The sequence below is a fragment of the Bombus affinis genome, chromosome 3 (assembly GCF_024516045.1).
Source record: "Bombus affinis isolate iyBomAffi1 chromosome 3, iyBomAffi1.2, whole genome shotgun sequence".
In the NCBI taxonomy this organism is placed as follows: Eukaryota; Metazoa; Arthropoda; class Insecta; order Hymenoptera; family Apidae; genus Bombus; species Bombus affinis.
In genome coordinates this window covers 11618868-11644384 of record NC_066346.1, presented here as the reverse complement: position 1 = coordinate 11644384, position 25517 = coordinate 11618868, and the positions used below count along the sequence as shown (strand labels likewise).

Here is a 25517-nt window from a genome sequence, read left to right as displayed (position 1 = left end):
TCTATTGCAATTCGATTTTATGTCGTTGTTATCTAGTCATTCATGCTGGACGAAACTTGTTGATCGGTGAAATTCCTTATTTTATTAATAGTGACGGTAATCAGCAGTGATCATCGCAGTGAAAGTGTTTGAATGATCTTTCGCGAAAATTATGTTCTTCTATTTCATTATGTAGTAACACATCGCATATATATTTCAAAAGTGTCACGACTCAAATTAACTTTGCTCTCTCTTGGAAGAAAGTCAGAACAAAGGTGATTGGACAAAAACGATGTTCCAGACCAAACGATGGACCAGAGTTTCTTAGGATGATGTTATTCTTTTAAAAACGTATGTGATGTAAATACGGGACCAATTTATGTTGCGAGTCAATGTATCGTTCGGCGAATTTCAGTGAAATATGCGAAAGCATTTGATGTGAAAGTGTTTGAAGAATATGTAAATATATAAAAGATCGAATTTGTAACGACGGTAAATTTATCGTGGACGAGAAACACTACTCGATCTTTCAGTGGAAATTTTTCACGTCGGTGTGAACAGACGCGTAAAGCACTAAAATTCTTATAATATCGTGAATCCATTTCCGAATATATAATTACGTTTCCGTAAACGTCAAAATTAATTTTGTGAAAAGTGTTTGCATATTTCTGGCAGTTGAAAATAGATTGAATTCTGAAATCACATGGTAATCTGTTATGATTAGTAGTTTTAGAGCTATAGCGAGAGGGCCGAATTGATATTTAGTTTAATTTGTGAGTTGTGTCTTTAATTGTGGAATTGTAATTGTACGTTACACCGATGTAATCAACGAGAGTGCTATAGCGCGTATTGATCTGAAATATTCACTTAAACGGACCAGTGTACTTTTTCAAGCATCGCATACCAAAATTATAATTTTCTCAAGCACACGTATATTTTTAGACAACATGGTTTTACACGTTTGAGTGCGACATGAATTGCGTGGCGAATGTTCTGTCCATTTTTGTACAGAATCTGATGATAGTTTTCAAATACTTCTTTCATCATAGACATATGACTGCTGTAAGTTTACGTTTGCAACGTTAAATTTGTTATTTAGAAAATTTACAATTTTTATTTTTATTTTGCAATTAACAATTACCATTCAATTTTAATAAAAATGAACATTTACGATCCTATTGTTAGGTATATACTTTATACACAGCGATCGAATTCGACTGGAAATTCTTGAAAAACGATAAACCGAGCATCGAAATTATTCGGAAATACGCAGAGTTGGTGCATACTATATCGATATCGCTGATGAGTATGAAATTCATACCGAAACAAAAATATTCATTTCTGGTATCAATTTTGCGGTGTAAAAATATGTATGAATTTCAGTTTTCATGTGTTCCGGTAGCATTGTCGTGGTTTTCATGTATCAGACACTGCCTGTTCTTCAAATACCAGAAGAAAATTATACTAGATTCTGGCAACGACCGTTTGCTTTGAAAGCATTAGGGAAAGCTATAAGTTATCCTACTCTCTATTTGATCTCCTTGAATGTATTTCTTAATGTTATAATCTTGACAGCTTTGGAAATAAATTTTATGGCTTTGTCAGAGCACATATGTGGATTGTTTAAAATTACAAGGTAAAAATAAAACTAATCGGTAGGTGTATGTAAATCTGTTTTATACTATTACCTCAATGTACTGTAATGTTCACGTTATAACGAGTAATTATTTACATTTTATATATTACATTATACATCTGTACATTTTATTTTATATCTATATTTTATTACGTGAACGATTTTCAGTGGGATTATGTACGTATGTTGGACACAAAATAATTAAGTCGATTAAATGTTTCTGAGCATTTTCTGTGAATAATATCAAAAATTAAAACATTATATGTACACTGCACATACCGAATGCTACTTACAATACGGTTTAATTTGTAAATTAGATATATTTTATATTGGCGATAATGACCATTAATAGAATAAGACAATTGGAATTATAAAGGCTACTATTAACCTTCTAACCATGTACGTAGGAATCATTAACAGCTTGGTGGGAATTTTATATCCAATTGTACTAATTTAATTTTTTCCAACGGAACTGAATATTTTCAAGAATTTCACTTAATATTTTTTATTTAATTTAGGGTATTTCTTAAATCTTTAGAATTAATTTAAAATTTCAAGTAATATTTTCAACATGTGATAATCCCGGAAAAAGGAAATTTCGCCGTAAGCATGTGGTTATAAAATTAATTAATTATAAAATTGTAAAAAATCTGATGTACAATTTTTGTGTCACTTTGATGTTGTTAATGTAGCACTGTGTTATAATTATATAGTTATAGCATTACTAAGCAACTTGATAAAAGAAAACCAATGGGTGATATCAATGTTTATGTGTATTCCATTTCGGTGTAGCTATCACTTGAGGTACACTGCAAACGAATATATTACGGAAATTTCTGGATGCGAGAAAAGTAATGACGTTTACACGAAGATACTATTCGCCGTGCGTGTTCACATAAAAGCGACGAAGTTAGTAGATACCTGCGATAATTTCTTATTATATCTACCAATAATTGGGACTAGCCTGTTTTAAATCTTTTAAGGCATGTACAGGTCATATGGGACATGTTTGAAATACATTACGTCATTCTATTAGTTTTTGGTATCATTGGAGCAACCATGGTGTTTGCGAGCGTGAGTAACATTGACTTTTCATGTCAACGACATGACTATTAATTTTTTCATTCCACATTAATAATTATTTGATGTATATTCAAATATATAAGTGGAGTCTCTCTCTCTCTCTCTCTCTCTCTCTCTCTCTCTCTCTCTCTCTCTCTATGTCTCTGAATATATTAATCAAATTTAAGCAAATGAATTTCATTTTGCAACTGAAGAATGTTATTACTACATATACCACGTACGATATCAAAAAACAAATTTTTGAAAATTGATTTTCAGAACTTCAATATTTTACGAAGTAAGTAGTATATTTAAGAGGATAATAATTATCGTATGCTGTATAATTTTTACATTACTTCTAATATTATTCTCCTTTAAAAAAGAAAAAAGTTTTCTTATTTTCCATTAAAAATAAATAAGATCTAAGATACTGTGAGTAATTTGGAAGTTCAAGTAATGAAATTTACAAAATTATTGAATTAGTTTTATCAATCGGTGCAAACGAACGACGAGGGACGAATATTAATGATAATACTCATCCTTTTGTTATCTTTTGTTTCTTACGCTACATTAACAATGTACTTTGGCCAAAGATTAATCGATCACAGTTTAGGTGTCTTTTACGACGCGTAAGTATTCCACTTATCGGATCAGAATATTATTAACTTTATTTTAATAATAGTAATAACGATAATTATATTGTGCATACTTATAGAAATTCATACTTTTTTGGAGATGACTAAGGCAAAAGAAATTAGAAAAAGAAAAAAATTGTCTAACATTACTCATTTACTTATTTACTTATTTAAAAAAATATTTCTCTTTTATAAAAAAGAAGGGTATATATAGAAAAACGACATGCATTCTCGTATAAATTTTAGATACAATTCTCATTGGTACAAAATCCCTGTGAAAGCTCAAAAATTGTATTTAATGGTACTCATACGAAGTGTAAGAGGCTGCTCATATTCCAAGGGCAAATCCTTCGTTTCGTCGTTACAGGGTCTAACCGCGGTAACACGATTCATTTCTGTCACAGTATAGTCCAATCAATGGAGCTATTGGAATGAATTTGATCTGATCTAACGAAAATTTCTGCATAAATATTATGGAAAATCAGTAGTTGCGCCTCCTGAAAATTTTCTGCTAAGTTCGATGAAAGTTCGGTGTAGCAAACATGACCTCTTTCTCGATACGTTTCTTAAATTATATCTTCTACATACGCGTTTTTATCACCTCTATTTGTCCGTTTTTAAACGTTGTTTCTGAAAGAATTTGTTGCAAGATCGTAAACGTAATATGTACGTTGCAAAATAGTAAGAAACGCAGCATGTGTATTATCAGGCGCCCGAAATGCATCCTTTGATGGGCAGATCAACCTTCATTTATGATAATCTGGATTTGGGATCGTCAGTTTAAGCATAATATGTGTGTAAAATCAGATCGACCGATTGAGTCTCACACAATCAGCTTGTTAATTACGACAGATTGTAACAGTTTTCAATCCTGTGACTGTTAAATGAAAGTTTTGTCACTGGTCCAAGATTTGTTACGCATACCTTGCCATGATACAAGCAATCAAAAAAATATCGACGTCTTAATTTTTGCAATTTCCAGAATTTTTTGAAATTTGCTCGATATAATTAAATTCAAAATTTTCGTAGTTTTCAACTTTTAAGAGAAATATTGCATGCATGGTGGGAAGCCCGGTGAATTAATGCTATGAAACATAGAACGTTGTAATCCGTTGAAAAGGTTGCGAGTTAATAAACTCCAAATTCGGAAGCTGGTTACTGTAAAAAATATACTACACATCCCGTGGAATATTGAAAGGTATATTCTGAGAAGGAGCTCCTAGTATTTCTTCCACATTAAATTTAGGCTGAGGATCCAAATCCAGATTATCATAAACAAAGGTTGATATGTCCTATGACTTTCGAACAGGCAAAAATATACATGCTGTTTCTTCGTTTTTTAATATTTTTCAACGTACCAATTATTTTTACGATTTCGCAACAAATCTTATCTCAAAGAGTGTTTCGAAATGAACGAAAAATACATGTGACTTTTTACACAGAAATGCGTTCTTAGAGGAAATATTTAAAGAAACGTGTCAAGAAGATAATCGTGTTTGCTATATCGAATTTCCACGAACTTAGCACAAACTTTTCAGGAAGCACAACCCCAAGTATTCATTTAATTATGACATTTGGCACTGATTTATGTGAAAGCTCTCGTTATATCAAATCAAATCCATCCCAATAGTTCTATTGATTGAATTAGTGTCAGAGTATAAATACAGAAAGTAGATCTTTGTAAAATTTGTTTCTTACATTACAGGTCATAAACACAACGTTTTCGTATGTCACGTTCTTCTATTCCGCAAAAAACTAACGTTTTTAAAAAAGCTGATAAAAGACGGATCGAGACATAAATGATGTTTGCCCTAATAATTTTGACATTTAACAGCCTGTTACGTATCATTGATGTTGTTTGCACAATATATGAAATTATTCTTGACATATTACTGTTTATAACTGTATTTTCGGAAATTAAAAAAATTGTTGTAAATTGTCTTTTATATTTTTACCCCTTCTTTATGGATTTTAAAATATTTCTACGTATTAGATTGTATTTATTAATTATAGGGATAATAGATATTTACCTACACTCGTGAACATCTATGAACATTCCATTTAGACTCATCAAATTATGGACAAACAAACAGGTGATCTCTTCGAACTAATTGGAAGTTTTTCTTTAAACGATGGAAAATATGGATTTTTGAAGGACATCCAAACAAATCTGCGAATAAACATCATATTAATCATTTGGAAAATTATTTCGCCAGTAACGGAGGTAACATAATATTCTATTAAATATTTTTGTAAATCATTAGAGGTACTGTATTTATATGTACATAAACAAATGTCATGTAATATTTATCTATTAATTTAATGCACAAATTTTATGTTATGCACAAAATCGTTTTCATCCAATTTAATTAATGAAGATGCATATGAAAGTATATATACTCCATGGTAGTGGTCGAAATTCTTATCCGCCATGTCAAGAAAGCATATTGATATTTGATAAGCAAATTGTACTTTGCGTTGATGCTCCACTTTTAAACAGATTATATTAATTTAATTTCCGTTATGTAAATGGAATTTAAGATTATATACACGAAGTGTGCCAATATGGTTAAAATTTAATTTCTATCAAAACGTAATCAAATATTAGAGATTCTAATAATTAATATTTTTAATTTACGAAATTTTAAGAATTCATTAACCTTCTCCCCCTTTTTCCCTTTCTAGCCGCGATCAACGTCAAGATCATGTTCTACATCCTCCATTGCATAAATTTGCAATTCAATAAACAAAAATATTTGCATTTTTCCCACTCATTTTGATGAGCTAACTTACCGACCGAAGAATAAACTATGACCGAAATCTATTCCAAGTCCGGATTCTCCGATACTGCGAGATACCATGTACAAGAAAGAATTTACGTGTACGAAAGAAACGTGTTTCAATATTTAATGTAACATAGGTTAATTATCATAAACAAAACTACTTTCCTTTCGGTTGTGTAGTTCCATAACCAAAAAAAAAAAAAACACTAAATAAAAAATATAAAATAACACTAAAAAAAAAAACACACAATCTCGTACTATGGCAGGCTACGCGCAAAGTTTCCGTTCTGGAAAGGCATTATCCGACAGCATTAAACGTCAAGCAACAGCGTGGACAATATATAGCACGTTCTTCTGAAACTCTTTAAAGCAGAACAGTAGAATCGAATAACCACGCTTCATGTTTCTACATTATATGTCACTGTCCAATGTCAAACGATCACACCATGGTTCGGAAATCTTAATTTTCCATTAATCTTTAGAAAATTGGACTTGTACGAGATTTTTCGTTAAATCCACATTTTCTAGCTACGTTGATCGGATTGACACTTTTAAGATGAAGTTCTGTTTCAATACATTCGTCACTGTCAATGCATACAGTGCATCGCGTCGGTACAATTATTTAAGCAATACTATGGACAGAACTATTTTATTTTTATTTTTGTGCTCTTCTGGCATTGGCAGAAAGATATTATTGTGCTTTCTAAAAATGTCAAGTAATGCGGGCAATTATTAATGATTTTGTCAATTATTTTGACCAAAAGTACAGCTGTCTATTGAAAACTATTGGAAAAAGATTGAAAGAAAATGTGAAGTATACTTGCCTTTGATTGCAACCTGTTGCATTCGCGTCAAAATTTCTAAAACATTAACGTGGCTTAACGTTCTATTAGTTTGATCATCAGCCATGGATTCTCAGCTATGTCCTCTTCGAGAACAGACTCGTGCACACAAGCTCTATGCATGACTGGTGAGGATAGGGAGCAACTTGTTGCACAGTGAATCAGGAATGGGCAAGTATAGCGCAGTGGGGACGATCATGCGTGAAACAGACGGACACGGAAGGGAAATTGACGTCATTAAATTTCCATAACATTGGAAACAGGCCATCGGTCGGTTTCCCAGCTCCAACTCATTCAAACGTGAAAACACGAGAAACGGTTCTCACGAAGTATGCAATCAACTCCACGATTTCATCCCTAGGATAAAACATTGTAGAAGTCGCACACCGGTAGATTAATGGAACTGCAGCTTTTAAAAGGCAGCTATTTGTTTCTCCTTCATTTCGTTTACTAGTTGCATTAAGTTACATTATTGTTCTTTAACTTTTCAAACGCGTCGAACAAGAAAATTGTAGCTGAGTTAATTCACGAGATAGTCAGGGAATCGGTGAAACTTGTTGCAAGTCCACTGCCATAGACGAGTTTTAGCCTCCCCGTAACGATGGAGGATCCGTAAAATCTTAGACTCAATAAGATTTTCTTATCGGTGGTCGAACTCCGGCCATACGATAATTCGTGACTAACGAAAATGAAAGGAGTTTTTGGCGCGGCGATGATGGTCTGTTCTATAATGTGTACAGTATGTGTCTTTATTTTATTAATTTGGATATTTTTACATTTCCTTTTTTAAGATTCAAGGTTCCTTTTAATTCAACGCCTTCGAATTTATAGATAAAGGGCATCGCAGAAATCCTTCGAGACAACTAGCGGTGTTTAAAAGTAACAAGGATGGACGACAAATAGTTTTTAGATACGCGGAGAAAGAATAACTCCTGTGCATAATATTGACATGTAGGAAATTCTGTTTTGAGTTTTCAACGAAACACTTTTTTATCTCTTATTTTTTTGTCCTTCTTTCTTGGTATTTTTTTGATAACAGAATTAGCGTAGAAGCGTAGAAGTTGTTACCCTTTATCATGTTGAGGAGTTCAACGGAAAATGTGATAAACCTTTTCGAATTTTTCGGTGCTTTTCATGTCGGTTTTTCGATGGTGATTTTTTCAGTCTGTTTAGTATAATCGTTGTCTGATATCTGCTAGTCAAATGTTATTGCATTTCAGATGCTGAGTACGTCTTTCTCGTACTTTACTATGATATACTCTCTTCAGTAGAATTTCTCCTACATCATTGACTTTACGATAGTTGTTGGTAGTGATGATACGAATTAATATTTAATAATTGATAATTTAATAATAAATTATTTATATTAATCATTGATTTATATTTCATTCTTCTGGAAATTCTGAAGTGGAATAGAATTTTGATTTTCGATTAATTTTATTTTTGCCATTCTTCACCCTTTTAATGTCAAAAACGTTCAATAAAAAAGATTTTATAGTGTTATATTTACAATCACGTGTCCTTCGAATGATAGACATAATACTTGGTTTTACTGAATATATCATATTAATGTGGTACATTACGTTATTAGTACACAGAAGATGTAATTGCGAACGAATAATTGGTATAATTATTAACACAAGCAATATTTTAATATCTCTCTGATACTGGAATATTGTGACGAGCACTGTTTTTTGAACACAAACACAATTTTGGTAATGTTAGAATTCGTTTCCTGTAAAACGTAGGAAATGTGACCTATGATGTTCTTTCTTTGTGATTTTCATCTACAATCAAAAATCGGAATTATGTTTGATTTTTTCGTGCGATCATACATCGATAGTAAACGAATATTTCTTTTCCTTTTCGGAATGGTCGAAGAGGTTTGTGAGTTTAGTATCATTAATCTTTATGTAATTCCATACATTTCAGCATGATAATCCCAATTATTGAAATTATTAAAATGTAGCATATTTCATTTTTTTTTCAACTGAAATAACACCATATGCATGGATAAAATTCGTCTGACGTTTTATAATTTAGCTACATGGAAGTCATAGTATGATAATAAGCAGCACTTTTTTCATGATATATTGTTACGACTCTGTGTATATTTTATGATCCTCCGTTTCTATTTTTTCAGCTCTAACAGAAAATTCTTATTTTGACGGCAGCAGATTCCTTTATATTGTCTCGTATATTTGTTACAGAATTCCTATAGAAAATCTACATTTCAACGATATCTGGTGCTCATAAAATTTCCAGCTTGAAATTTCACAAAGATCTGGATATATATTGAAAATTGCTGTTCTCGGATATGGAGACATCTAAGTTGACAAGCGACTATAATGAGAATACCCGAGTCATATCTTCCATGATAGAATCAGTCGTTTTTGTATACGTTTTGTCCATTCTTCCGTTATCTCTTATTTTTCCAAATTACCCGTTAGTCATCGTAAAAATTCATGTCCATAACCCATCACTAAGGAAATTAATTACTGGTTTATCCTCTATTCTTTCGCCATATCTGCAATACAGAAAGTTTGCCATTTTCAGACGATTCTACGATATACATTGTCAATCTTTTCAATTTCGAACATTGGACCATATTTCAATGATTCGCTAATATTGTATTTTCAATCGGGTGTAATATATTATATAATATTTTATCTGTAATATCGCATTCGTGCCGTACATTGCATTGCTTCATATAGAATCAAATGCCAAACGATCTAACGTAAAATTTATAAGAAGAACAATATTACTTACTCAGTTGTTACAATAGCATTGGATGAAGAACAGATTGCAATGTTAATTATTGTAATTAAATAAGTTAAATGAGGACACTCTGCATAGAGGAACCACTTCAGACAATAACTGTCATGAGGAAAGGTATATTTTGTTGCAAGAAGCTGATGTTTCACATATTGCGACTACCTGACACAAATCAAATTCGTAAACTGTTGATACTTCCCGACGGCTGTTCGTCTTTGTCAAATCCATTGAACAAAATGACGAAGGAAGCACGCCAAGGAAGGTTTGCTGTGAAATTTGTGGCGAAATCGCCGCGACAAATTTTTCCTTTTCTAATACCTAAAAAAAAATAAGACCAAACTGAAAATAAGGGAAAATATGCAGAGGAAAAAGATTGTACGTAGACTGTAATTTTCTCAATGTGAGCATCTATTATGTATCAATTTCTTGGGAGGCGTTAATGACCTCGGTCGATGCCACGGAATGACTGTAATTTCCATGCATTATAGGTTACTTCTATAGACAGGCGGCGCAAAAAAATTCAAGAGGAAAAAATAACAGTGGAAATAATAAATCGTGGCGAGGTATTGTCGGATGATTCCTCGAGTTTTCCGCACAGATATTCTTCAGTTATCGAAGAGAGATGGACGTGTTCTACAGGCAGTACAACACTTATCGTATACTACTGAGTATCTTAGGAATCTGGCCATATCACAAGTCGATTTATTTAACGATTCACAGAATATCGACCTCTTTCATTATGCTCGCTTATATTGTTTTCCAGGTATGCAGAATTCATTATTTTTATGCTCTCAATCTATGTACACCGCGAGGTTTTATTGCGAATCTACTCGTTACAAATTTGCGAGAAGATGAATATGTTATTGTATTAACACTATAGAAAAATATGGCGTCCGTGTTGATATAAAGAATTAACAGAATATGTTTTTAGATTTTATCGCTTTTTAAATCTGGTATTACATTTCGAGGTTGCATCGTAACGTTATCTGCAATCTGTCCAGTTATGATCTTTTTCATGCGGTATGTCACTTCCGTAACAATGTTTCCTGTGGTACGTGATGCTCTAAAGTGAAGTTTATGAAGTTCAACTGAAGAGATTCATATATATTTTTGCACGTGGGTACAGACTATATATCTTTTTGACAACCTACGCAAGATAGACACCACGCTGAAAGATCAACTGGAAGTTCAGATACTGATGAAATACGTCGACTATTCGACTTACACAATCTCCATTTTCGTATGTAAGAGAACATTTTCTATGTTCGTGGAATTTATCGCCGTAGTCGCGATTACCTTAACGTCTGAATGTTTCCATCCGAATATTATGTAAATATAAAATAGTGAAACTTTGGTTATGTGATTGGCTTTACTAGAGAAAGAGATGAATACTGATCCATTTGTACTTGACGATGTTTTGTGCTGGAAATACTGTTCCTTTAATACGATTATATGGTGGATATGTGTTATTCGAAGAGAAAAACATGAAAATACTTCCGTCTCCTCGATTACGAGACTAACACTATTTGCTAGTACAGAAGTATTCAAATGCGAAGATATCATGCTATTGTAGTATCAGGAAGATTTAGGTATAATTTTTTCCTGATACTATTTATAATTTATTTACAATAAGTAAACTAAACAGATATTGATTAGACAAAAAACTATGGTTGTTTAACTTGAACTAATTTTCAACAATCTTATTTTACTTCAACCACTCTTGCAACTCGACAACGCCAACCACTCAATCTCTCAACAACGCTAGCAACTCACGCAACTCGACAACGCTAACAACTCAATTTCTCAATAACGCTAACAACTCTCGCAACTCGACAACGCTAACAACTCTACTCCTCGACTTCTCGACTAACTCTGACTTCTCGACTCACTCTTTGAACCCATATCGTCCCCTTCCTATAGCCTTCTTTTTTTTTTCTTTCCTTAATATCACCATGCCGACGCTCCGCAAGAATTAGGCGACCTTAGTCACGTAGGCTTTTTTCCTATATAAACTAACAACTGAATGACAGACGACACTGTTTTGACCGATCTCTAGTCAGGCCTTCCTTTTACGACACTACACTATTATTAAATCATTCCCGTTTTAGGCTTATGTTGCTCGTGGTCTTTATTCGGAGTATCGTATGTCTTCACTCCGATAACGTTGGATCTGCTGTTGCCTTTGAACGAATCCCGAGAATGTTATTTTTCCTGCTCAACAATGTTTTCTCACGATCGGATAGAGTATATTGATATTGCATGCGTGAATATCCTAGTCGTTTATACAATTGGATTGTAGTGTCTGGCGGGTACGGAACTGATGTTGGCTGTGTTTGCCCATTACATGTGCGGAATGTTCGAGATAACTAGGTATGAATGAATATGCTGACTTTTCTCTTTTTCACATGGTCATTGTATGCAACAGACACCTTACAACACTTACAACGTTACAATGATCATGATAGTCAGGTAAATATATGATATGCAAAACATTCAAACAATTCCATTTAAACGGAGAACGTGTTTCACAGCGGACCGTTAATATTGCTGTCATAGAATTACAATCATAGAAGTACAATTATTGTGACAATTTAGTCAAACGCAGCTTTCAAATCATTCGACCAAAAGAAATGGTTTCCTGTGTAATCATTTAATTCATAGAAATATATCTCTATCCAGTCAAAAGTGCGATATTTCGTAGGCTGCTGACTGTTTGGAGGTTAATTCAAACGATACAAAGTGAAATTCCTTCCTAAGTCATATTTGTCTAAAAATTGGTGCACGTTTTTAGCTATCGATTACGAAAAACAATTGCGGATCTGTCCTCGTCAAGACAGATCGACGCGAATTTCAGGGACTTCCGGCACGTCGTGGACTGTCATAGGAATACACTACAGTTGGTACATTCGACTATAATGAGTGGTAGATATTATATGATGGTGATATCTAAGCTGATCATACTTTGTTTTCCATGCATTTTCTGCCTACCTTCTTTGTTTCATCGATTACGTATTATCAAATTACATGGTACATTATCTTCCGCCATATTCTGTGTTTCTAGTTTCTTTCTCTGTGTCTTTGCATCGAGTAAATATCCTTTCATTCCTGCACGTTGTTGGGAAAAGGTAAAATCCTCAATGAATGTAATGTGTGAAACCATTCCCGAAGCTTTTAGATTTTCACAATTCTTTTTCTTATAAGTGGGACACTGTGAAAGTGAAATCTGAAAAGAAATACTATCTGCCATTAGTTATAAATATATATAGATTGTTTATACAAATAACGTTAGCGTCTACCGAATATTTCAGATCAATTTGTTTTGTATCGAATTTAAATAATTCAAACGAGAGTCAATTGAAAAGTGTCCATTAACATTACTTTTGTTAGAATGAAAGAATTTGCGAGAGAAGATAAATAATGCCGAACGATTCAACAGAATGGGAAAATTGATTCTAAGTTATCCTAATGTTGTACTGGTTCTTAAGACGATAACAGATACGAAAAATGAAAAAGTTTCTTCATCTGTATTTTTTCCCTTATTAATCATTTAGCGTTCTTGTACTTATGTTGCTATTCCGGACAAGTTATGATAGATCGTAGTCTGGACATGTTTAAGGAAACGCAAGCTCAAATTTGGCTAAATGTGGCTTTTCTGGCCTTGACTCTTAAATAATTTTCTAATTGTCTAAATGTTTCTGTTTACTAATTAAATAACACGATTGTAATATTAGTGTATGTTAAGAGATACAACAATATGCAGGTACAATTCTACATAATATTGCATGCCTGTAGAAGCGCAGAAGTTACTTTATGTACAATTTAAAATATTAATAAGCCTCGGTATTCAGTGAAACTTATATGTGTGAAGGTGGCCATTCGTTCCTTCCTTTCTCCTTATTATCTCAGTTCCCTAATAAATATATGTTCGCAGTAAATACCTTGTAACATCTCTATACATTCGCAGACTAGTTTCAAATTTTACCAATCGTGATAGTCGTATTTAATTACGGCATTACTGAAAGATCACAATTTTGTATACATCACAATAACAATTACGGCGGCTGCACTATTGCATTCATTACAGCATCTATTCATATACTAATTAAAGTGCAAGTAAATTAAGTTTCGTATAATTTAATAACATTTTTAAGTAACTATAAGAAATTGATGACACCGAGAAACGATTTATTTGAGAATAAGGATGCGTGCAACTACTTTCGTATATAGAAGTTTCCTACACTTGTGTCGTTAAAACGGTGTTAAACAATTAGAAACCATCAAACGATCTTTCCGTACATGCTTTCTATTCTGTTCTGCACATGCGATACACGTTACCCCACGATGCAACACATACTGACGAGGACTGGCAAAAGGGATGAGGCGGAACACGCGTGCGCGTTTCCAGGAAGAGCGAGAGAAAGCTGAAAATGGTGCGAAAGACCGTCTGTGCACTGTATAATTTACTTAATTCACCGATGTCTCGAAACACGTCCACTCCACTGTTATTATCGCACCCTTCCGAATCGTCCGCGAAAAACTTTCTCCTTATTTATAAAGACTTCCGGGGGATGGTTGAAGTGAATATTTGTGCGGCACCACAAGCATCAAATATCTATTTCCGAGAAGCATGGACTTCCTTGGCAGCAAATATTATAACATTAATCAGCAACTTCTACTGCTGACTGGTTTGTGGCCGTACGAAAAGTCCAAATTAACGGTCATTCTTAACTTCTATATGCTGGCGGCCTTCATAGTTGGTTTGATCATTCAGGTATACTTAATCCTCTTATAAGACGGTTCGCTGAAAACACAACTTCGATATAACACGATGGAAAAATTGCGATAACCCTCCTATAACACGATATCCTTGTAACATAGTTTCGATTACGACACGAATTAAGCGTGTTATAGAAGGATGGCCTGTATTTCTTTTAATCTTGCAATTTTTTGTGCTTGTTACTGTGGGCTTTGCTGCGGTTTCTGTTGCAAGTTCAATCTATTATAAAATATTTTCGCAAGCCAGTGTAGGTATTATTCAACAATAAACAGGTAACAAACAATTGCAGCTAACGAATATTTTCACCTCGGTGTACAATATTGACGACTTCATTTCCTATTCTGCCTACATAATACTAACAGCAATGTACATACTGAAATACTGCACGTTTTGTTGTCAGACCGAAAAAGTGAGTTATATATACTAACGTGTGGTCGTTGGTAGACAAGTGTAGTGAATTAAAGACTTTTGTTTCCAAATGCAGATAAAGATATTGTTTGAACTCGTCAAACATGATTGGAACGATATTCAACACAACGAAAACGAATTGGATATGTTACGGAGTCGTACGTCTACTGGAAAGCTCATTACGATAGTTGCCACAAGTAAATTTATTTTACGAATAGAGAAATGTGAAAATTTAAAACACTCGAAAATCAATAATTTTTCGCTTCCATTGTTATTTTATCCACGATCTTTTGTTATATGATTTTTGCACATTTTTTAACGTATTAATGAACAATTTTTAGCCCAGCTAAGCATATGTGTTCTATATATAAATACTTTTCCACTTTCTGCATGCTTATCTTTATATTACAATATATTACTCTTAAGGTGAAGTCAGCTGATGCCTAGTGACTTTAATGATCCTAGACACTTTAATATTTATGTTATGGTCATCTTCATAATTTCAGCAATAATTGTCATGACTTCGATTCTGTTTGCCATATCTCAATTGCTGCCAGTCATTATCGATATCATGATACCTGCAAAGGAATCTCGATCGATCCACTCGGCCAATATGACGTTTATTATCGTACAATATAAAAACTCTTCTTATTTTGCGTTATTTTCTTTGATTATTGTTAATATTTTGGGAGCAATAGTGATGACAACCACTGAAACGACTTACGTGATACTCTGTCAACACCTTGTTGGGATGTTTACAGTCGCAGGGTAAGAAATATTAACTACAACTTCTTTATTCCACCTATTTTAATTAGAACATCATTACATATGACGTTTAATTGTATTTGAACATTTAACATTTTGTAATTCTAACATTTAGCAAATTTTTAAAAGTATTTTTTACACTCTCTTACCCGAATTTGATTTTCAAAAAAACAAAATATATATATATCTTATCATTCTTTTAAATTGTAATACTCATTAAGATATTTTTCATGTTTCAGTAATAAAATTGAACATGCGTTAGATTGTGACAAATATGAATTGTCTCCCACACGTAAGAACTTCGTGATTTTCTTAAGAATTGTAAACGCTGTGAACACGCACAAACGATGTCTCACGTTAGTATCTATAATTTTTAATCGTTGAATGATATTTATACGTATTAGCAGGTATAAAACTGCATTGATAAATAGGTAATATATTCAGTACGAGGAAGAACGATTGTTTATTTCAAAGTTACCGTAACGTTAGATAAGTGTAAGAGATAATTATGGCAATTGCATAAAGTTATTATAACTATAAACATTTCACGAAATAAATATTTCTATTCTAAAATTTCTAATCTCCATTAAGCAAAAGATGCGCCGTTACAATATAACTAAACATTCCTATAGATTACTATAGGAGTATAGGATTGCTATAGATCCTGTAGATTACTATCTAAAGAACCCATTTATTTTCTTGTATTTAGTAAAATATCATGTCCCTTTATTTGATTCCTTTAAAATACTTAATAACTATACGAGGAGTAAAGAAAATATTTCAAAGTGTTTGCATTAAAAGAATAAAGAAGAAGAAAATATAAGTACATTTTTTCTACAAATACATTTTGTTGCTTCAAAATATACAGAGTATATATGATATTTTATATTGTTAAAGGTTTATTAAAGGCTTAACGAACACATTCGTGATGACTTACACAATTCTGCTTTTTCTTGGCATGGTTTCTCTTATTCTTCATCTCATTTACGTGAGTAACTGTTCGTCTTTATAAAAAAGAAAGATGAGTATTAAAAAAGCTTTGAAGGGAAGGAATGGACAGAATCAATTAAATAGTAAATCTCCAGAAAGGCAATTGAATTGGTTTCTTTCAATAACAGGTGTACGAACTGATATTTATCGCGTTTAATATAAAAAAAGCTCTGATAATCTCAGTAGTAATTATCCTTCATTTCGGCATAATGTATTTTGGTAACTTCACCTCACAAAATATTCGAGATCACCATGCTGCTATTTTCTTTTACGCGTGAGTACTTCATTTTTCTGGTTTTTACTTAGAATAGAAATTATTTGTATTTTCACGTGTTGTGATTTGCATGTTTACAAGATTTTCTTTAAGTTATTTAACAAAGAGAAATAGATGATATAACAATAAAAAATCTAAAATCTAAAAATAAAATACATGATGGAAATATCTTGATTTAGTTACAAGTAAAGAAATTTAAATAAGTAATTTTTTAGTTCCCTAAGAGCATCAGAATTGTCATAACTGTAAAGAGATAATTCTTACAACGAATTAGAATAAACATTATGTGACGTCTTACACGAATTCTTACGAAAGATTTTCCTAACTTTAGATACAGTTACAGATTGTGTTTCGCATATTTACAGATACAGCGCGAAATGGTATGAAGCTCCCGTGTGGATACAAAAACTATATCTTTTCTTGATGGTAGAAACTACAATTGACATAAAAATAATTCTTGGTTTCTATAGTCCATCGGTAGAAGGATTCTTCAGGGTATCTATAATTTGCTGAATTTTATATCTATTTTTACTGCCATTAACTTTGGGTAATTTTACATTCGTCATTAAGATCGAAAACTCTTTTTCTAGCTTGTAAATTTGAGCGTCAGTTACCTTATGGCGTTTCATTCCATGCAAAGAACGAAATAAGAAATTTTTATATTAGTCGACGAGCTCACAAATTTAATTCAATAAATAATGTGTCAGTTATTAAACTGCAATTTACATTCTTCCTTTTTCTAATACGTGACACAAAACAGAATTTTTTAACTTCGGTTTCAAAGTTAATATTTTATGGGAGTATAAAAACAGCAGCTCTTCGCTTTTGTTTAAGTAAGGTCAAGACCCTCGCTTATGAAACGTTTATTTTTTCACAAGAGTCCTTATATCGATTTTCCTTTGCATACCGTACTTTCCCCGTAACACATATTCGCACCCCTTCACGAGGAATCAATATCTTCTGACACACAAAAGGAACTTCTTTCTAAGAAATCTTCATCCTCCTATCCTTTCTCTTTTATCGAATTTGTATCAAAATCACTGAATAACATTATTTAACATATTTTCATATATATTTCTTTTCCTATAATACAGCGAGTACTTTGATATAAGAAGATAATTCTGCAGAATATTTCTTTCGTATAAACTCCACGATTACGTACATCAGTGGCAGATGTAACAATTAATATTACTTTTTATTCAACTATAAATGATTATGCAAATTTATATATTTGGGGATATATTTAAAGATAATGGAATCTAGGCAGAGAATTATTTTACCCACTAAATATTATAAATGAAATACATGAAAATCCGCAGTTTACTCTCTGTAAGAATTCTGTTGCATTGGAATTTTATAGAAATTTCATTACAATTTTATCAAAAATCAACTGTCTCATCTGACAATCGGTTTCTCAAAATCTGAAAACATTTGACATACCGTAGAAACAGGTTTTAACGCACAGAACACACAAAAGTTATCTATGATACATGTCGAAATATTTTTGCGAATCACTGTGCACAGATAAGTGTACAACAAACAACAATCAGAGGTAGTTGAAAAATATAAAAAATCTGTATTTGTGTGAACTGCAGAAAATAGGAAGTGATGTCGAGACACTTGGCGCGACAGTAATTATAATTTCACCCATAGATATATTTCTTTTACCTTCGGTAGAATTTCTTTTTTCACCCTCGCTACATAGAAAGCCGATGCAACTATCGATTCATGCAAATTGCCCGTGCTGTCAATCATTTTTGCCACTTCTCTCGATATTTTCCCCTTCACCCTCTTAATATTTTGCCTCCTCCTTCTCCGTATCTTGCCATAAATTCAGAAAGGGGGGGATTGTATACCTGGCAACCGATTGATCGAAACACACTCGTGCTTCAGACTTCGTAGGAGAATGACGTGCTTCAGGAGATCGGACTACTCGTTCATAAAGAAGCTTCTGCTGGTTTTAGGATTCTGGCCAACTCCAAACTCGAAGTTTCGTCTATTTCGAATCACTTTCATTTATACGGTTTACATCGGTTATCTACTGCTCGAGGTAATCTTAATAGTAACTATTTTACATGACACGTTCACACGACGCAGATATTACGTTCTACTCTTTACAACTTTACGGCATATACTATACATTCAAATGTTTCGATGTAACAAGCTATAATGTTATTATAATTTTATTATGATTCTATTGCAATTCGATTTTATGTCGTTGTTATCTAGTCATTCATGCTGGACGAAACTTGTTGATCGGTGAAATTCCTTATTTTATTAACAGTGACGGTAATCAGCAGTGATCTTCGCAGTGAAAGTGTTTGAATGATCTTTCGCGAAAATTATGTTCTTCTATTTCATTAGGTAGTAACACATCGCATATATATTTCAAAAGTGTCACGACTCAAATTAACTTTGCTCTCTCTTGGAAGAAAGTCAGAACAAAGGAGATTGGACAAAAACGATGTTCCAGACCAAACGATGGACCAGAGTTTCTTAGGATGATGTTATTTTTTTAAAAACGTATGTGATGTAAATACGGGACCAATTTATGTTGCGAGTCAATGTATCGTTCGGCGAATTTCAGTGAAATATGCGAAAGCATTTGATGTGAAAGTGTTTGAAGAATATGTAAATATATAAAAGATCGAATTTGTAACGACGGTAAATTTATCGTGGACGAGAAACACTACTCGATCTTTCAGTGGAAATTTTTCACGTCGGTGTGAACAGACGCGTAAAGCACTAAAATTCTTATAATATCGTGAATCCATTTCCGAATATATAATTACGTTTCCGTAAACGTCGAAATTAATTTTGTGAAAAGTGTTTGCATATTTCTGGCAGTTGAAAATAGATTGAATTCTGAAATCACATGGTAATCTGTTATGATTAGTAGTTTTAGAGCTATAGCGAGAGGGCCGAATTGATATTTAGTTTAATTTGTGAGTTGTGTCTTTAATTGTGGAATTGTAATTGTACGTTACACCGATGTAATCAACGAGAGTGCTATAGCGCGTATTGATCTGAAATATTCACTTAAACGGACCAGTGTACTTTTTCAAGCATCGCATACCAAAATTATAATTTTCTCAAGCACACGTATATTTTTAGACAACATGGTTTTACACGTTTGAGTGCGACATGAATTGCGTGGCGAATGTTCTGTCCATTTTTGTACAGAATCTGATGATAGTTTTCAAATACTTCTTTCATCATAGACATATGACTGCTGTAAGTTTACGTTTGCAACGTTAAATTTGTTATTTAGAAAATTTACAATTTTTATTTTTATTTTGCAATTAACAATTACCATTCAATTTTAATAAAAATGAACATTTACGATCCTATTGTTAGGTATATACTTTATACACAGCGATCGAATTCGACTGGAAATTCTTGAAAAACGATAAACCGAGCATCGAAATTATTCGGAAATACGCAGAGTTGGTGCATACTATATCGATATCGCTGATGAGTATGAAATTCATACCGAAACAAAAATATTCATTTCTGGTATCAATTTTGCGGTGTAAAAATATGTATGAATTTCAGTTTTCATGTGTTCCGGTAGCATTGTCGTGGTTTTCATGTATCAGACACTGCCTGTTCTTCAAATACCAGAAGAAAATTATACTAGATTCTGGCAACGACCGTTTGCTTTGAAAGCATTAGGGAAAGCTATAAGTTATCCTACTCTCTATTTGATCTCCTTGAATGTATTTCTTAATGTTATAATCTTGACAGCTTTGGAAATAAATTTTATGGCTTTGTCAGAGCACATATGTGGATTGTTCAAAATTACAAGGTAAAAATAAAACTAATCGGTAGGTGTATGTAAATCTGTTTTATACTATTACCTCAATGTACTGTAATGTTCACGTTATAACGAGTAATTATTTACATTTTATATATTACATTATACATCTGTACATTTTATTTTATATCTATATTTTATTACGTGAACGATTTTCAGTGGGATTATGTACGTATGTTGGACACAAAATAATTAAGTCGATTAAATGTTTCTGAGCATTTTCTGTGAATAATATCAAAAATTAAAACATTATATGTACACTGCACATACCGAATGCTACTTACAATACGGTTTAATTTGTAAATTAGATATATTTTATATTGGCGATAATGACCATTAATAGAATAAGACAATTGGAATTATAAAGGCTACTATTAACCTTCTAACCATGTACGTAGGAATCATTAACAGCTTGGTGGGAATTTTATATCCAATTGTACTAATTTAATTTTTTCCAACGGAACTGAATATTTTCAAGAATTTCACTTAATATTTTTTATTTAATTTAGGGTATTTCTTAAATCTTTAGAATTAATTTAAAATTTCAAGTAATATTTTCAACATGTGATAATCCCGGAAAAAGGAAATTTCGCCGTAAGCATGTGGTTATAAAATTAATTAATTATAAAATTGTAAAAAATCTGATGTACAATTTTTGTGTCACTTTGATGTTGTTAATGTAGCACTGTGTTATAATTATATAGTTATAGCATTACTAAGCAACTTGATAAAAGAAAACCAATGGGTGATATCAATGTTTATGTGTATTCCATTTCGGTGTAGCTATCACTTGAGGTACACTGCAAACGAATATATTACGGAAATTTCTGGATGCGAGAAAAGTAATGACGTTTACACGAAGATACTATTCGCCGTGCGTGTTCACATAAAAGCGACGAAGTTAGTAGATACCTGCGATAATTTCTTATTATATCTACCAATAATTGGGACTAGCCTGTTTTAAATCTTTTAAGGCATGTACAGGTCATATGGGACATGTTTGAAATACATTACGTCATTCTATTAGTTTTTGGTATCATTGGAGCAACCATGGTGTTTGTGAGCGTGAGTAACATTGACTTTTCATGTCAACGACATGACTATTAATTTTTTCATTCCACATTAATAATTATTTGATGTATATTCAAATATATAAGTGGAGTCTCTCTCTCTCTCTCTCTCTCTCTCTCTATGTCTCTGAATATATTAATCAAATTTATGCAAATGAATTTCATTTTGCAACTGAAGAATGTTATTACTACATATACCACGTACGATATCAAAAAACAAATTTTTGAAAATTGATTTTCAGAACTTCAATATTTTACGAAGTAAGTAGTATATTTAAGAGGATAATAATTATCGTATGCTGTATAATTTTTACATTACTTCTAATATTATTCTCCTTTAAAAAAGAAAAAAGTTTTCTTATTTTCCATTAAAAATAAATAAGATCTAAAATACTGTGAGTAATTTGGAAGTTCAAGTAATGAAATTTACAAAATTATTGAATTAGTTTTATCAATCGGTGCAAACGAACGACGAGGGACGAATATTAATGATAATACTCATCCTTTTGTTATCTTTTGTTTCTTACGCTACATTAACAATGTACTTTGGCCAAAGATTAATCGATCACAGTTTAGGTGTCTTTTACGACGCGTAAGTATTCCACTTATCGGATCAGAATATTATTAACTTTATTTTAATAATAGTAATAACGATAATTATATTGTGCATACTTATAGAAATTCATACTTTTTTGGAGATGACTAAGGCAAAAGAAATTAGAAAAAGAAAAAAATTGTCTAACATTACTTATTTACTTATTTACTTATTTAAAAAAATATTTCTCTTTTATAAAAAAGAAGGGTATATATAGAAAAACGACATGCATTCTCGTATAAATTTTAGATACAATTCTCATTGGTACAAAATCCCTGTGAAAGCTCAAAAATTGTATTTAATGGTACTCATACGAAGTGTAAGAGGCTGCTCATATTCCAAGGGCAAATCCTTCGTTTCGTCGTTACAGGGTCTAACCGCGGTAACACGATTCATTTCTGTCACAGTATAGTCCAATCAATGGAGCTATTGGAATGAATTTGATCTGATCTAACGAAAATTTCTGCATAAATATTATGGAAAATCAGTAGTTGCGCCTCCTGAAAATTTTCTGCTAAGTTCGATGAAAGTTCGGTGTAGCAAACATGACCTCTTTCTCGATACGTTTCTTAAATTATATCTTCTACATACGCGTTTTTATCACCTCTATTTGTTCGTTTTTAAACGTTGTTTGTGAAAGAATTTGTTGCAAGATCGTAAACGTAATATGTACGTTGCAAAATAGTAAGAAACGCAGCATGTGTATTATCAGGCGCCCGAAATGCATCCTTTGATGGGCAGATCAACCTTCATTTATGATAATCTGGATTTGGGATCGTCAGTTTAAGCATAATATGTGTGTAAAATCAGGTCGACCGATTGAGTCTCACACAATCAGCTTGTTAATTACGACAGGTTGTAACAGTTTTCAATCCTGTGACTGTTAAAGGAAAGTTTTGTCACTGGTCCAAGATTTGTTACGCATACCTTGCCATGACACAAGCAATCAAAAAAATATCGACGTCTTAATTTTTGCAATTTCCAGAATTTTTTGAAATTTGCTCGATATAATTAAATTCAAAATTTTCGTAGTTTTCAACTTTTAAGAGAAATTTTGCATGCATGGTGGGAAACCCGGTGAATTAATGCTATGAAACATAGAACGTTGTAATCCGTTGAAAAGGTTCCGAGTTAATAAACTCCAAATTCGGAAGCTGGTTACTGTAAAAAATATACTGCACATCCCGTGGAATATTGAAAGGTATATTCTGAGAAGGAGCTCCTAGTATTTCTTCCACATTAAATTTAGGCTGAGGATCCAAATCCAGATTATCATAAACAAAGGTTGATATGTCCTATGACTTTCGAACAGGCAAAAATATACATGCTGTTTCTTCGTTTTTTAATATTTTTCAACGTACCAATTATTTTTACGATTTCGCAACAAATCTTATCTCAAAGAGTGTTTCGAAATGAACGAAAAATACATGTGACTTTTTACACAGAAATGCGTTCTTAGAGGAAATATTTAAAGAAACGTGTCAAGAAGATAATCGTGTTTGCTATATCGAATTTCCACGAACTTAGCACAAACTTTTCAGGAAGCACAACCCCAAGTATTCATTTAATTATGACATTTGGCACTGATTTATGTGAAAGCTCTCGTTATATCAAATCAAATCCATCCCAATAGTTCTATTGATTGAATTAGTGTCAGAGTATAAATGCAGAAAGTAGATCTTTGTAAAATTTGTTTCTTACATTACAGGTCATAAACACAACGTTTTCGTATGTCACGTTCTTCTATTCCGCAAAAAACTAACGTTTTTAAAAAAGCTGATAAAAGACGGATCGAGACATAAATGATGTTTGCCCTAATAATTTTGACATTTAACAGCCTGTTACGTATCATTGATGTTGTTTGCACGATATATGAAATTATTCTTGACATATTACTGTTTATAACTGTATTTTCGGAAATTAAAAAAATTGTTGTAAATTGTCTTTTATATTTTTACCCCTTCTTTATGGATTTTAAAATATTTCTACGTATTAGATTGTATTTATTAATTATAGGGATAATAGATATTTACCTACACTCGTGAACATCTATGAACATTCCATTTAGACTCATCAAATTATGGACAAACAAACAGGTGATCTCTTCGAACTAATTGGAAGTTTTTCTTTAAACGATGGAAAATATGGATTTTTGAAGGACATCCAAACAAATCTGCAAATAAACATCATATTAATCATTTGGAAAATTATTTCGCCAGTAACGGAGGTAACATAATATTCTATTAAATATTTTTGTAAATCATTAGAGGTACTGTATTTATATGTACATAAACAAATGTCATGTAATACTTATCTATTAATTTAATGCACAAATTTTATGTTATGCACAAAATCGTTTTCATCCAATTTAATTAATGAAGATGCATATGAAAGTATATATACTCCATGGTAGTGGTCGAAATTCTTATCCGCCATGTCAAGAAAGCATATTGATATTTGATAAGCAAATTGTACTTTGCGTTGATGCTCCACTTTTAAACAGATTATATTAATTTAATTTCCGTTATGTAAATGGAATTTAAGATTATATACACGAAGTGTGCCAATATGGTTAAAATTTAATTTCTATCAAAACGTAATCAAATATTAGAGATTATAATAATTAATATTTTTAATTTACGAAATTTTAAGAATTCATTAACCCTCTCCCCCTTTTTCCCTTTCTAGCCGCGATCAACGTCAAGATCATGTTCTACATCCTCCATTGCATAAATTTGCAATTCAATAAACAAAAATATTTGCATTTTTCCCACTCATTTTGATGAGCTAACTTACCGACCGAAGAATAAACTATGACCCAAATCTATTCCAAGTCCGGATTCTCCGATACTGCGAGATACCATGTACAAGACAGAATTTACGTGTACGAAAGAAACGTGTTTCAATATTTAATGTAACATAGGTTAATTATCATAAACAAAACTACTTTCCTTTCGGTTGTGTAGTTCCATAACCAAAAAAAAAACACTAAATAAAAAATATAAAATAACACTAAAAAAAAAAACACACAATCTCTTACTATGGCAGGCTACGCGCAAAGTTTCCGTTCTGGAAAGGCATTATCCGACAGCATTAAACGTCAAGCAAC

General features: G+C 32.3%; 3 protein-coding genes across 5 annotated transcripts in view; all 3 read left to right on the top strand.

Annotated features, from left to right (window-relative positions):
* LOC126914981 (uncharacterized) overlaps positions 1 to 14323 on the top strand; it is a 37959-nt gene extending 23636 nt beyond the window's left edge. Inside the window, exons 4-6 of the mRNA XM_050719308.1 lie at positions 10085 to 10580; positions 10644 to 10763; positions 11808 to 14323. Coding sequence (XP_050575265.1) covers positions 10335 to 10580; positions 10644 to 10763; positions 11808 to 12011 — 570 coding nt within the window. The 5' untranslated portion in view covers positions 10085 to 10334 and the 3' untranslated portion in view covers positions 12012 to 14323. The remainder of the gene's footprint in view (positions 1 to 10084; positions 10581 to 10643; positions 10764 to 11807) is intronic.
* LOC126914699 (mannosyl-oligosaccharide alpha-1,2-mannosidase IA-like) overlaps positions 1 to 25517 on the top strand; it is an 89560-nt gene that overhangs the window by 825 nt on the left and 63218 nt on the right. Inside the window, exons 1-8 of one of the 3 annotated variants that reach the window (XM_050719018.1) lie at positions 18002 to 18976; positions 20041 to 20160; positions 20284 to 20404; positions 20482 to 20734; positions 21527 to 21643; positions 21718 to 21808; positions 22658 to 22790; positions 24117 to 24306. The exons of 1 other annotated variant lie outside the window; for it this stretch is intronic. In XM_050719018.1, the coding sequence (XP_050574975.1) occupies positions 18833 to 18976; positions 20041 to 20160; positions 20284 to 20404; positions 20482 to 20734; positions 21527 to 21643; positions 21718 to 21808; positions 22658 to 22790; positions 24117 to 24214 (1077 nt within the window). In that variant the 5' untranslated portion in view covers positions 18002 to 18832 and the 3' untranslated portion in view covers positions 24215 to 24306. Of the gene's footprint in view, positions 1 to 18001; positions 18977 to 20040; positions 20161 to 20283; positions 20405 to 20481; positions 20735 to 21526; positions 21644 to 21717; positions 21809 to 22657; positions 22791 to 24116; positions 24307 to 25517 lie in introns of those variants that run through there. One more of the 3 variants, XM_050719017.1, reaches the window with a different exon arrangement.
* On the top strand, positions 14334 to 16406 carry LOC126914763 (uncharacterized). The gene is made up of 3 exons (XM_050719168.1): positions 14334 to 15094; positions 15404 to 15665; positions 15902 to 16406. The coding sequence occupies exons 1-3, from the start codon at positions 14968 to 14970 to the stop codon at positions 16044 to 16046; spliced, it is 534 nt and encodes a 177-aa protein (XP_050575125.1). The 5' UTR covers positions 14334 to 14967; the 3' UTR covers positions 16047 to 16406.